Here is a 14,399-nt window from a genome sequence, read left to right as displayed (position 1 = left end):
TTTTTTTTTTTTTTTTTGGGACTTCTGACTCTTGTCGAGTCACTCTTGACGAGGTTTGTCTGACCATATGGGATTATAGGAATCAAACTGGCATCAGCCATGTGTGAGGCAAGTTCCTTGCTCTCTGTACTATCTCTCATACCCCTAATTTTATTTATTTTTTTTATTTTTGGTTTTTGGGCCATACCCGTTTGACGCTCAGGGGTAACTTCTGGCTATGCGCTCAGAAATCGCCCCTGGCTTGGGGGGACCATATGGGACTCGGGGGGATCGAACTGCGAACGTAGGTCCGTCCTACACTAGCGATTGCAAGGCAGACCTTATCTCTAGCGACACCTTCCCGGCCCCCTAATTTTATTTTTAAGGTATTGGGGATGGACTGTCTTGGAAAGGGGTTGGGCCACACTCTTTGGTGCTCAGGACTTAATCCTAGCTTTGTGTCTTTTTGTTTGTTTGTTTTTGTTTTTGGGTCACACCTGGAAGCACTCAGGGATTACTCCTGGCTATCTGCTCAGAAATAGCTCCTGGCAGGCATGGAGGACCATATGGGATTCGAACCAACCACCTTAGGTCCTGGGTTGGCTGCTTGCAAGGCAAACGTCACTGTGCTATCTCCGGCCCACTTAGAGTTGTTTTTGCTTTATTCCCTAAGTTCTGGCAATTTGTCTACCTTTTTTTTTTTTTTCTGTGATTCATTAGTTGTTCAGGAGGGTGTAGTTTTAAGTTCTGTGTATTCCTGGGCTTCCCAGTTTTGTTTTGTTTTTTGGGGGTGGGGACCATACAGCAATGCTCAGGGGTAACATCTGGCTCTGCACTCTGGAATTATTCCTGGCTGTGCTTGGGAGAACGGACCACATGGGATGCCAGGGATTGAGCCCAGGTAAGACAAATGCCCTACCTGTTGTATTATCCCTTTAGCTCCCAAGGATTTCCAGTTTTTGTCTTCTTTATTACCTAGTTATGTAGATAGAGAAAGCACTTGATATGATTTCAATCTTGAATTTACTGTGGCTATTTTACAATCTTCCACATGATCTTCCTTAGAAATTATTCATATGAATTCAAAAAAAATGTGTATACCGGGCTGGAGAGATAGCATGGAGGTAAGGCATTTGCCTTTCATGCAGAAGGGCGGTGGTTCAAATCCTGGCATCCTATATGGTCCACTGTGCCTGCCAGAGGTGATTTCTGAGCATAGAGCCAGGCATAACCCCTGAGCGCTGCCAGGTGTGACCCAAAAACCAAAAATAAAAAAAAAAAGAATGTGTATACCATCAATGTTGGATAGAATGTTCTATACATGTCTGTTAATCCATTTGGTCTGTAATGTTACTCAAATCCATGTTTTCTTACTGTTTGAATAATTTTATATTTGCTCACATGAGTTTTTTTTAACAGCTTCATTTAGGCATCATTTATACACTATACAATTAAAATGCATATAATCCAGTGGAGTTTTTTTTCCTAATACATTCACTAGGTTATGCCAACACCATCTTTTAATTTTTAGATATATTCATCAAAAAAAATATTCATCATCCCATTAAAAAAACCTTGTAGGGTTGGAGCAATACTGCAGTGGGTAGGGTACTTGCCTTCATGAGGCAAACCTAGGGTTTAATCCCCAGCACCACATACGGCCCCCTAGCACTGCCAAGAGTGAGCCCTGAGCATAGAGCCAGGAGTAAACCCTGAGTAATGCCAGGTATCTCCCCCACCCCCACCCCGGTTGTTTTCTTATTATTATTATATTTTATTTTTGGGCCACACCCAGTGACGCTCACGGGCTATTTCTGGTTATGCACTCAGACTTGGGGGGCCATATGGGATGCCAGGGATCGAACCGAGGTCGAACCAAGGTCTGTTCTGGACCAGCCGCATGCAAAGCAAACACCTTACCGCTGCACTATCTCTCCGCCCCCCCCCCAATTTTTTATGTAAAATATCTACCTTTTAACAGTTTTTATATTTGTGCTATATAATAGAATCAGTCATATAGCCTCTTATGACTAGCTTTTATTCTCAGAATAGACTATTCAGGGGTCCTCAAACTACAGGGGGCCAGTTCACTGTCCCTCAGACCATTGGAGGGTCTGACTATAGTAAAAACAAAACTTATGAATGAATTCTTACGCACACTGCATATATCTTATTTTGCAATGAAGAAACAAAACAGATACAAATGCAATATGTGGCCCGCGGGCCATAGTTTGAGGACTACTGGTAGAGTAATAATAGAGTAATAGAGTAAAAAATAAAGTAAGGGCCCGGAGAGATAGCACAGCGGTGTTTGCCTTGCAAGCAGCCGATCCAGAACCTAAGATGGTTGGTTCGAATCCTGGTGTCCCATATGGTCCCCCGTGCCTGCCAGGAGCTATTTCTGAGCAGACAGCCAGGAGTAACCCCTGAGCATCGCCGGGTGTGGCCCAAAAACCAAAAAAAAAAAAAGTAAAATAGAATAAAGTAATAATTTAATAGAGTAAAAATTCATCCATGTGGGGGGTTAGAGCGGTGGTGCAGGCGGTAGGGTGTTTGCCCTACATGTGCTAACCTAGGATGGATCACGGTTCAATCCCCTGGTGTCCCATATGGCCCCCCAGGCCAAGACTGCATAGCCAGTAGTAACCCCTGAACGTCACTGGGTATGGCTCAAAAATTCAAAAGAAAAGAAAAAAGAATTCATCTATGTTGTATATGTGTCCAGACTTCAGGGACTACTTTTTGTTGTTTTGTCTGTTTTTCTTTTTTCTTTTTTTTTCTTTTTGGTTTTATTTATTGAATTGCCAGAGACTAAAGCAGAGCTTTACATTTGCAAGGCATATACTTTGCTGCTGAACTACATGCCCTGCCACAGATAGTTTCTTTTACGTTTTTAGTATTCAATTGCATAGCTATATCACAGTTTATTTTTTGTTGGTGAAATATTTTTGCTTCAAAAAAGCTACTAGTGATAATGTTGCTCTGAACATTCATATATATAATAAGTCTTTGTGTGGAAGTATATGTTTATTTTTTACATATATACTTGGGAGTGGAATTGCTAGGTTACATGGTAAGTTCTATGTTTTAACTTTCTGAGGATCTGTCAGACAGTTTTCTAATAAACTAGTGTTGTTCCCATGAGTTACAAATTCGGACATGTTTCTCATTATTTCTGTAAGTTGAATTTGGTTTTAATATTTTTAGTACCTTTGTATGTTAAAAATAAATTTTTATTTGCTTCCTTAGGACTGTCATCTGACTCCAAACCCATGGTAAGAAAACCTCTTTTATATTTTGAGAGCTAAAATTTAAGTCTATATAGCTTTTTTAGTTGAATTTCTCCTTTTCTCTAGTTCAGAGGAAACTCTTAAGATCATAAAAATTTGACAACTTTTTTTTCATTATCATGTTTTAAGTTTGTAATTAAAAAAGTATCAGGGGACCGGAGCGGTGGCACAGCAGTAGGGCATATTTGCCTTGCACACTGCTGACCTAGGATGGACTTCGGTTCGATCCCTCGGCATCCCTTATGGCACCCCAAAGCCAGGAGTAATTAATCCCTGAGCATCACCGGGTGTGGCCCAAAAACCAAAGGAAAAAAAAAATCAGGTAATGAGAAATCTGGAAAATTATCACATCTTTTAAACCTGTCAGGGCGATTTCTGAGTGCAGAGCCACAAGTAACCCTGAGCATAGCCAGGTGTGACCCAAAAAATAAACAGATAACTAGAGGCCCTGTCACTAGTTTTGCGGGTAAGGTGTTTGCGTGCAAACGTCTGACCTGAGTTCGATCCCTGATATCCCGTATGTTCCCCAGTCCCACCAAGAATAATCTGAGCTTAGAACCGGAAGTCACCCCTAAGTAGGGTCAAGTATGGCCCAAACAAAACTCAGATCTCTCCTGTTTATTCTGGCTCTGTATATGGTCCCCCAACTGCTAGTTTTGGCTCCTGAGCATAAAGCTTATTCCATTGGCTTTGTATATGAGGTTTGTGTATATGTGTTCCACATTAAAAAAATGTTATGGATCCACACCCATTGGTGCCCAGGACTTGCTCAGGGATCACTCAGGACTTGGTGGACCTGTATGGAATGAAAGAACTCAAACCCAGTTCAGTTGTGTGCAAGGCAAGCACCTTACCTGCTGTATACACTCCAGCCTGTCACATTCTTAATTACTACAGGAAAATACTGAAATCGCATGTGTTTTTTTTTGTAGGCACTAGTTGTTTTTGTTGTTTTTTTTCTTTTTTCCCATTACCTACTAAATAAAGTCTGTTAGAGTTAGAATAGTGATACCTACTAGACCAGTGTGACTATTAGGAGCAAGTGCTATGGAAAAATACATTTCACTTTATGAAATCGTGCTCTTTGGGTTACAGTTAGTATTATAATATGCTAAGTAGTAATGTGATGGTGGTGGCGGTGACAGCAGCAACCACAGTTAATTGTAGCTTTCCTTGGAATTAATGTGTAAATCAGTGACAATCAGTCCTTTCAAGTTTTCTGAGAAAAAGGAAGAAAATTGAGTTTGGTACTGATAGTAGATTTATAATTTGAATATAGTAGAGCTGCAGTGATGATTTTATATATATATATTATACATATATAGTATAAACATATAACATATAAATATATGTAACATATGTATAATATATAAATGTATAAATGTTATATAAATTATTTATATATGTACATATGTGTGTGAATATACACACACACACACACACTAGGCGATAAAGTAAAGAATTCATTGAGGAGCCCCGGGGACAACCAAATAATAGTGGCCTGTGAAACCTCAAATTTTATCCTTGGCACATCCCCACATGATCATTCTGGAATCCCGGTAGCTCTGCTGTTACGGATTACTTGGGTCACTACAAAGTATGCAGCCCCCAGTCATTGCAAAAACAGCTAGCAAAGGGAAGTAAGGGAAGTAAACTATTGCAGTTAATGTCTAAGAATGAATGACTTTGGGTCAGAGTGATAGTACAGTATAGGACATTTGCCTTGCCTTGCACCTGGCCAACCCAGAACGGACCTGTGTCTGGCCCTGGCATCTCATATGGTCCCCCCAAGCTTACCAGGATATCTGAGTGCAGAGCCAGGAGTAATACCTAAGTGCTGCTGTTTGTGGCCCAAAACCAAAAAAGGAATTAATGACTTGACTTGTTTATAATTGATGATTTAGACATTTATTTGCTATCAGTGTTTGGCCTACTTTTATGTTAAACTATTTAGGCTCTCACTGCCTTTGAGTGAAGAAGTCAGGGCTGACTCTTATCTGCATTACACAGGAGCTTTATGAGTATCTCTGGATAGTGCTTAAGTTCCTGGTATGGTGTAAAGGGTTGGATACTGTTGGTAGTCAGGGCTTCTTTGAACTCTTAGATTTAAGCAGGCCTGAGTTTTGGCCTTCTGTATTTTGTTTAGTTTTTTTGTTTGGTTTGTTTGGTTTGTTTGGTGTTTGGTTTTTGTTTTGGTTTTTGGGTCACACCCGGCAGCGCTCAGGGGTTACTCCTGGCTCTAGGCTAAGAAATCGCTCCTGGCAGGCTCGGGGCGCCATATGGGAATGCCGGGATTTGAACCACCATCCTACTTGCAAGGCATATGCTTTACCTCCATGCTATCTCTCCGACTCCCTTGTTTTGTTTTTTGGCTACCCCATTGGTGGTCAGGGGCTACTGCTCTCATAAATTAACTTTTGGCGGGCTCAGGGAACATATGGAAAGCTGATGATCAAACCTCTATTGGCCATGTGCAAGGCAAACACTACCCACTGTGCTATCTCTCCAGTCTTTTTCTTTAGTTTTTAATAATTTTTCCCCTTCCCTCATATTTGTGTAGGTTAATCTGGATAAGTTAAAGGAAAGAGCGCAAAGATTTGGTTTGAATGTTTCTTCAATCTCCAGAAAGGTAAGATGCCGTTTGTTTTTTTGTTTTTGGTTTTGGTTTTGGGCTTCACCTGACAGCTCTCTGGGGTTACTCCTGGCTCCGTGCTTAGAGAAATTACTCCTGGCAGGCCATATGGGATACTGGGAATTGATCCCTGGTTAGCTGTATGCAAGCAAAAATGCCTTACCCATTGTGCTATTGCTTTGGCCTCAAGGTGATGTTTTTGCAACATTTAAAGAATCTGAGGATTTGACTACACGATCTAGAATTAATTACTCTAGACTATAGCTGGCTCTTCAGCACTCTTCACACTGTTGCTTGACTATTGCTGCCTATTAATTATATGACCAGAATTGTTTCTCAAAGCTAATCTTTTTTTTTTGGTTTTTGGTTTTTGGGTCACACCTGCCAGCACTCAGGGGTTACTCCTGGCTCTACACTCAGAAATCGCTCCTGGCAGGCTTGGGGATCATATGGGATTCCAGGATTCGAACCACAATCCTTCTGCATGCAAGGCACATGCTCTACCTTCATACTATCTCTCTGGCCCCTCCACAGATGGTTTTTATATATTTTTTGTGTTTTGTTTTTTTTTTTTGGGTCACACCCAACAGCGCTCAGGGACTACTCCTGGCTCTATGCTCAGAAATTGTCCCTAGCAGGCTGGGGGACTATATAGAATGCCAGGACTTGAACCACCATCTTTCTGCATGCAAGGCAAACACCCTACCGCTGTGCTATCTCTCTGGCCCGGTTTTTATAGTTTTAATCTGACTGTTACAGCTAATAGTCTGTATTTCTTTGGTAGAATTTAGATATATATGTAGAATTAGTTAATTTGCATAAACTTTTGGGGGGGGCATATCTAGTGACACTCAGATTACTCCTGGCTATGCGCTCAGAAATCACTCCTGGCTTGGGGGACCATATGGGATACACTGGGGGTTGAAATGCAGTCTGTCCTAGGTTAGCACATGCAAGGTAAATGCCCTACCGCTTGCGCCACTGCTCCAGCCCCATATTTGCATTAACTTTTAATATTAGCATTACTCTTCAGTAGTATTTCATTATAGATTTGGAATTTAGAGTAATATTTTATATTTGCATAAACTTCTAAATTTTAGCATAATTGAATTAAATTTTGAAAAGATGGCACTGTTTCTTATTTTAACCATACCAAGTTGAGCCCAAGGTTTGCTTCTAGCTCTGCACTCAAGTATCATTCATGGTGGAGCTCAGGGCACACTATATGGGTGCTGGGGGCCGAATTTAAGTCAGCCATGTACAAGGCAAGCACCATACTTGCTAAACTATATCCCTGTTCCCAAGATTGTTCATACTTCCTACCCCTTTAGTGATGATACTATAGTTATTTTGGGGGGTTGGGTGTTTGGGTCACACCCAGCGGCGCTAAGGGGTTGATTACTCCTGACTCTATGCTCAGAAATCGCTCCTGGCAGACACAGAGGACCATATGGGATGTCAGGATTTTGAACCATCATCTGTTCTGGATCAGCTTCGTGCTAGGAAAACACCGTACCACTGTGCTATATCTCCGGCCCCGATATTATAGTTTTGGACACCATGACACCAGTTCTGTAGGCATATTGTGTTTGTTTAGGTTTTGCTAGGCCCAATGAAGAAAATGAAGTCTTCTGTTTCCTTTGACAGGTAGTCTCTTATGTTTTTCAATAAGAATAAAAGTGTGTTTTGTTCAAAAGGTGGCAGGGTTCAGGGAAGACTTAAACTAGAAAAACCATCATTTAAAAAATCTAGGGGCCTGCTCAGTAGTACAGTGGGTAAGGTGCTTGCCTTGTACACACTAACCTGCGTTTGGTCCCTTGTATCCCGTATGGTCCCCCAGCCCCGCCAAGAGTAATTCTGAGCTTAGAGCCAGAAGTCACCCTTGATCATGGTCAAATGTGACCCATAATACACACACAAAAATACAGGTAAGTAATAATACAAAAATCAAGTCATTTACCTAACTTATATCTATTGTATGTCACCCATTCATATTCTGGCTCTGCATATGGTCCCCCAACTACCAGGTTTGGCCAGGTGTGGCTCCAAAACAAACAATTATTTATCTAGGAATATATCTTAGAAGTGTATATATCTTATATTGTTAAATGAAAGAGCTAAATTGTGAATTTTGCTCTGATTTTCCTGTATCCTTTGAATTAAGAAATGCCTTTTCTTAACATATTATAGAGATTGGTAAGTTAGAAACATGAAGAGGGGGGCCGGGCGGTGGCGCTAAAGGTAAGGTTCCTGCCTTACCAGCGCTAGCCTAGGATGGACCGCGGTTCGATCCCCCGGCGTCCCATATGGTCCCCCAAGCCAGGAGCGACTTCTGAGCGCCTAGCCAGGAGTAACCCCTGAGCATCACCGGGTGTGGCCCAAAAAGCCAAAAAAAAAAAAAAAAAAAAGAAACATGAAGAGGTAGTAGCTAAGCACAGGTGACCAGGGGGTCAACTAGAGGCTGGAGCTCTTAGTGGCTTGTGGTAGCTGGGTAGAGATGAATCATAAAGCTAACTAGATGGGGCCGGTGAGGTGGCGCTAGAGGTAAGGTGTCTGCCTTTCAACCACGGTTCGATCCCCTGGCTTCCCATATGGTCCCCCCAAGCCAGGGGCAATTTCTGAGCGCTTAGCCAGGAGTAACCCCTGAGCATCAAACAGGTGTGGCCCGAAAAAAAAAAAGCTAACTAGATGACCAAAGAAATAGTTCAGTATTTGCCTGGCATGCAGCCAACCCAAATTTGTTCCCCAACATCCTATGTGATCCCCTGACCACCACTGCTTATGGCCCCAAAATAAACAAACAATGGAGCACAAAGATAGCAAAGTGGTAGGACGTTTGCCTTGCACAGAGTAGACACAGACTGACGGTGGTTCTATTCCCTGCATCCCATATTGTCCCGAGCTGCCAGGAGCAATTTCTGAGCTCAGAACCTGGAGTAACCCTTGAGCACTGCTGGGTATGAAACCCCAGCCCCGCTCCAAATAAACAAAAAGCTGGCCAGAACAGAAGGACCCAGACCCACCAGTTAGCTAGACAGGAAGGAGAATGGGGCCACTGAAACAATTAGTAGATAAATAAATTTCTATTCAGGACCTAGAACAGAATACATCCACCACAAAGATTTTCAGCAGCTGTATTCCCCACCTACTCTCATGTTGTTCCCTCTGGCCTCTGGCTACTTCAGTGTATTATCACCAATTAGCCTATCGAGAAACCCATTCTTTTGCTCTTCACCCCTTTGTTCCATAAGTATGCTCAGTTGCCAGGATCTTCCTATTTATAGTGCTCTGAACTTCTATTCTGGGCTGCAGTTTTAGGTCACTACCTTGTTGCTGTCCATCTTTTTTTTTTGGTTTTTGGGCCACACCCGGCGGTGCTCAGGGGTCACTCCTGGCTGTCTGCTCAGAAATAGCTCCTGGCAGGCACGGGGGACCATATGGGATACCGGGATTCGAACCAACCCCCTTAGGTCCTGGATTGGCTGCTTGCAAGGCAAACACCGCTGTGCTATCTCTCCGGGCCCGTCCATCTTGACATTAATTAAATCTCCTTACTTTCGGGGGCCGGAGAGATAGCATGGAGGTAGAGCGTTTGCCTTGCGTATAGGACGGTGGTTGGAATCCCGTATGGTTGCCCGAGCCTGCCAGGAGTGATTTCTGAGCCTAGAGCCAGGAGTAACCCCTGAGCCCTGCTGGGTGTGACCCCCCCCAAAAGAAATCTCCTTACTTTCTCACCTGAAGATGCGATTGATTAAGTGAATTCCATTAAATAATGCATTAGTAATTAGCCATATGTATTGACCACTTTAAATATAAGTGTAATGCTTGATAGTGTAGCTGAGAAACTTGGTTTTTGAGAAGGGGAGCTACATTGGCAGTGCTCAGGACTTATTTCTGGTTCTGAGCTTAGTAATCACTTCTGGTGAACTCGAGAAATATGTATGGTGCTGGTGATCAAACCCAGGTCATCCATGTACAAGTTCTACCTACTGTACTGTTTGCTCTAGCCCCCTAAGCAAGAACGTTTTGTGTAAAACAAAATTGTTTTATTTATGAAATATGAGAGGAGAGAACCCTGTAAAGTTAGAAAATGGAATTCCCCGGGGCCAGATTATAGTACAACCAGTTATTGGGGGCTTGACTTGCACAAAACTGATTCATTTTCAATACATGACACCACACATATTCTCTAAAGCCCCACCCATAGTGATCCCTGAGCAGAGCCATGAGTAAGCCCTGAGCTTAGCAGGTTTGACCCAAGAACGATAATAATAATAATAATAATAATAATAATAATAATAATAATAATAATAATAGGGGCCGGGCGGTGGTGCTGGAGGTAAGGTGCCTGCCTTGCCTGTGCTATCCTAGGACGGACCGCGGTTCGATCCCCTGGCGTCCCATATGGTCCCCCAAGAAGCCAGGAGCAACTTCTGAGCGCATAGCCAGGAGTAACCCCTGAGCGTCACAGGGTGTGGCCCAAAAACCAAAAAAAAAAAAAATTAAAAAAAATAATAATAATAATAAATTAGAATTACACAACCCAAGATAGCATGCAGGTGATTTCCAAAAAGTGTGCCATAAAATAAAAGGAAGAAATTAAAACATCTGAAATATAGGTGTATGGGCAACATGCAGGGTGAAGTCCACCAGAGGAACTTTTAAATTTTATATAGCATCTTGTGTATTACACTCCAGCCTAGCTTTTATTTTCCTCACAGGATTAACATTTGAAAATAAACTGAAATTGGGGCTGGATACTAGGGTGCTTGCCTTGCTTACAGCTGACATGAGTTCAGTTGCTGGCACCACATGGTTCCCTGAGCCCTTCTATGAGTGATCCCAAATACAAGTCAGGAGTAAGCCCTGAGCATGGCCAGCTGTGGAAATAGATCATGTCTGAACTATTTTTCTGTACCAGAGAATTTTTTTAGTTCAAGTGTGATAGCAGAGTGAAGCTCTAGAGAAAAAAATGAAGGAAAGGGATTCAGATGAGTGCAGTTTCTGTAATCTGGTAAGAGTTACCTGACTCTGAGTCTAGAGTTTATAGGGTTGGAATTGACTACCCAAATGTGAGAGTCAGATATCACCCCTGGTAATGCAAAGTGCAGAAGGGAGTTTATTGGGCTAGCTGAAGTCCCAAGTTTTATTCAACACAGTGGCATCTTCACAAGGACCCCGAATCAAATCTCCAAGCAGTTTTAGAGTTTACAAAGATAGTTATACTTACACTTTATTAATTTCTACTACTTATGCATATCTTAAAAAAAGTTGTAGCTAAAAAATGGTAAAATTCTGGGCTGGAGAGATAGCACAGCAGGTAGGTCGCTTTCCTTGTATATTGCCGACTCGGATTCAATCCCTTGCACCTCTATGGTTCCCCAAGCCATACCAGGAAAGAACCCTGCGCACAGAGTCAGGAGTAAGCCAGGAACATCATCACCAAGTGTGGCCCCCAAACAAACAAAAAGAATGGTGAAACTTAAAAGACAAGTGACCTGGGGGGAGGGAGGGAGGGGGGGGGAGAGGGGAGAGGGGGGGAGAGAGAGGGAGGGAGAGAGAGAGAGAGAGAGAGGGGGAGGGAGGGAGGGAGGGAGGGAGGGAGGGAGGGAGGGAGAGAGAGAGAGAGAGAGAGAGAGAGAGAGAGAGAGAGAGAGAGAGAGAGAGAGAGAGAGAGAGAGAGAGAGAGGAGAGAGGAGAGAGGAGAGAGGAGAGAGAGAGAGAGAGCTCAACAGGCTAAGCCCAGGTTTGATCCCTGGCACTGCATGGTCTTCCCAAGTACCGAATTCAAGAATCACAAAAATACAAGTGGGTCAAATGATATAGATTATACTATAAAAACCCAGGATGAAGTACACAGAATTGTACTGATCTGGTTATTTCAGTATACAAACTAATCATATCACTAAACTCACTACAAAACTGGACCCACCAAACAATTTTTTTCTGGTGACAGAAAACAGCTAAAATTTGTAAGAACCAAAGTCCCTGGGCCCAAGACCAAAGTGGTCCAAAGGCCCCACTTCTGCTGGTCAAAATGAAGGCTCACAGTATTTTTCCTCTCCGAGCTAAGGCAGAGGGACTTAGCTTAAAACCACAGAACGTACCCTCTAAAGGTCAGGACCTTCCCTGTTCTGCTGTGATACAGGAACTGAGTGGTTCAGGAATGCTCCACTAGATAAGACCCCTTTGACAGACAAAGTTGCGTCAGAGATAAGTTAAGAGACATCTCTTCTATTTATGCACAAATAGATATAGGCCAATCGTGTATGTGGGGAAGGATGAACTGTTTGTATTAACCAATAAAACGTCTTTTTAAAGATATGGCATAAGTAGTAGAAATTAATAAAGTGTAAAGATAACTTTACCTTAGTGTCCTAAAAAGGTCAATGATTGGTTGCTTAGAATTTGTATTTGTTGGGCCGGAGATATAGCACAGCTGAAGGGCGTTTGCCTTGCATGTGGCTGACCCAGAATGGACCTAGGTTCGATCCCCCCAAGTGGTAACCCTTGCCAGGAGCAATTTCTGAGCATCACTGGGTATGGCCCAACCCCCCCTTCACAAAAAGAATTTGTGGGGCCCGGAGAGATAGCACAGCAGCAGTTGCCTTGCAAGCAGCCGATCCAGGACCAAAGGTGGTTGGTTCGAATCCCCGTGCCTGCCAGGAGCTATTTCTGAGCAGACAGCCAGGAGTAAACCCTAAGCAACGCCGGGTGTGGCCCAAAAACCAAAAAAAAAAAAGTGTGTTTGCTTGGGGCCTGAACAATAGCACAGTGGGTATGGCGTTTGCCTTGCACGAAGCCAACTGGATTTTGATCATATGGTCCCCAAAGCCTGCTGGGAGCGATTTCTTTTCTTTTCTTTTTTTTTTTTTCAGGAGCAATTTCTGAGCAGAGCCAGGAGTACTGAGAGCACAGAGCTCTTAACACAAATAAAAATTTGTGTTTGCTTAATCCAATTTTTTAACTTTTAAAAAAAGTTGGTAGGGTTTTTTTGTTTTGATTTTTTGTTTGTTTTTTGTTTTTGGGTCACATCTGGCAGCGCTCAGGGGTTACCAACGTTCTTCTGCATGCAAGGCAAACGTCCTACCTCCATGCTATCTCTCCAGCCCCATAAGTTGGTTTTCTTTTTTTATTTTAAGTCATCATTATTTATAACACTGTCAGTGATTAGGGACTCTTGCATAAAATATTCTAACACTATACTTCACACACCCCTGTTTCTGTAGGATGTGTAGTCTGTTATTTTGAACCATTTGAAATTTCTTTTTTGTTGTTGTTGTTGGTTTTTTTTGTTTTTGGACCACACCCGGTAACGCTCAGGGGTTACTCCTGGCTATGTGCTCAGAAGTTGCTCCTGGCTTGGGGGACCATATGGGACACCGGGGAATCGAACTGCGGTCCGTCCAAGGCTAGCGCAGGCAAGGCAGGCACCTTACCTTTAGCGCCACTGCCCGGCCCCCATTTGAAATTTCTTACTATGCGTCTTTATATATGAGAAAGATCATTCTGTTTATCTGTTTTGGTGGGGAGGGTTGTTTTTTGTTTAGGGTCAGATCTAGTTGTACTCCTGGTGTGCATTCAGCGATAACTCCTGGTTGGTGTGAGGACCATATTGGGTGCTAGGGATGGAATCTGAATTGGCTACGTGTAATGCATGCAAGGCAAACTCCCAGCCTCCTGTACTATTTCTGGCTGATATCCAGGATATTCGTTTTTTTTTGTTTTGCTTTGTTTTGTTTTGAGCCACATCTGGCAGTGTTCAGGGGTCACTCTTAACTATGTACTCAAGAATTACCCCTGACATTGCTCAGGGAGGTCTGAGGTCAAACTTGGTTTGGCAGTGTGCAAGGCAAGTCTCTTCTCATTCTACTCCAGTCCCTGTCTAGTGTTTTCATATATATAAACACTACACCTCTGTACTGCCAAAGTGTCCAAGGACTCTGATCCCTACCTCTCTACCTCCTGTCCACTTCTTTCTTACTTACCATGTTGAATCCAGGTCCTCAAATAGCTGATAATTTTTTGGTTTTGGTTTTTGGACCACACCTGTTGGGGCTCAGGGGTTACTCCTGCCTCTGCATTCAGAAATTGCTCCTGGCAGGCTCAAGGGACCATATGGGATCTTGGGAAGTCAACCCAGGTCTGTCCCAGGTAGGCCTCATGTAAGGCAAATGCCCCACTGCTGTAATATAGCTCTAGCCCATTAGCTGATAATTTAAAAAAATTTTGAAGTGGCATTGAATATTTTTTGTGTACTAGATTCATACCAGCAGCAAAATTTCAGTAATCCTCCACCACAGTCCATTGTTTCCCTTCGTTCTTTGCTCCCTATACTCCTTTTTTGCCTCCCTACAACCCCAAATTTCTTATATTCTAGATTGGTGGCTTGCACATATTTAGACATTTGAGGATATCAAATGTATATTTTTCTTAGATTGACTTACATTACTGCTCATATATTTTGGCTTTCTGTTTTATTGTTTAGACACACATTA

The 14,399-nt window shown here is 42.6% G+C and overlaps 2 protein-coding genes across 2 annotated transcripts in view; both read left to right on the top strand.

The window, feature by feature from the left end:
- DNAJC14 (DnaJ heat shock protein family (Hsp40) member C14) overlaps positions 1-14,399 on the top strand; it is a 1,080,043-nt gene that overhangs the window by 63,781 nt on the left and 1,001,863 nt on the right. The gene's annotated exons all lie outside the window — the stretch shown is intronic.
- Positions 1-14,399, top strand: part of SARNP (SAP domain containing ribonucleoprotein) — a 75,577-nt gene that overhangs the window by 37,202 nt on the left and 23,976 nt on the right. Inside the window, exons 8-9 of the mRNA XM_049784090.1 lie at positions 3,229-3,254; positions 5,830-5,898. Coding sequence (XP_049640047.1) covers positions 3,229-3,254; positions 5,830-5,898 — 95 coding nt within the window. The remainder of the gene's footprint in view (positions 1-3,228; positions 3,255-5,829; positions 5,899-14,399) is intronic.

The sequence above is a fragment of the Suncus etruscus genome, chromosome 11 (assembly GCF_024139225.1).
Source record: "Suncus etruscus isolate mSunEtr1 chromosome 11, mSunEtr1.pri.cur, whole genome shotgun sequence".
Taxonomy (NCBI): Eukaryota; Metazoa; Chordata; class Mammalia; order Eulipotyphla; family Soricidae; genus Suncus; species Suncus etruscus.
Note: the sequence above shows the minus strand (reverse complement) of the source record. Positions and strands in the feature narration are given on the sequence as shown.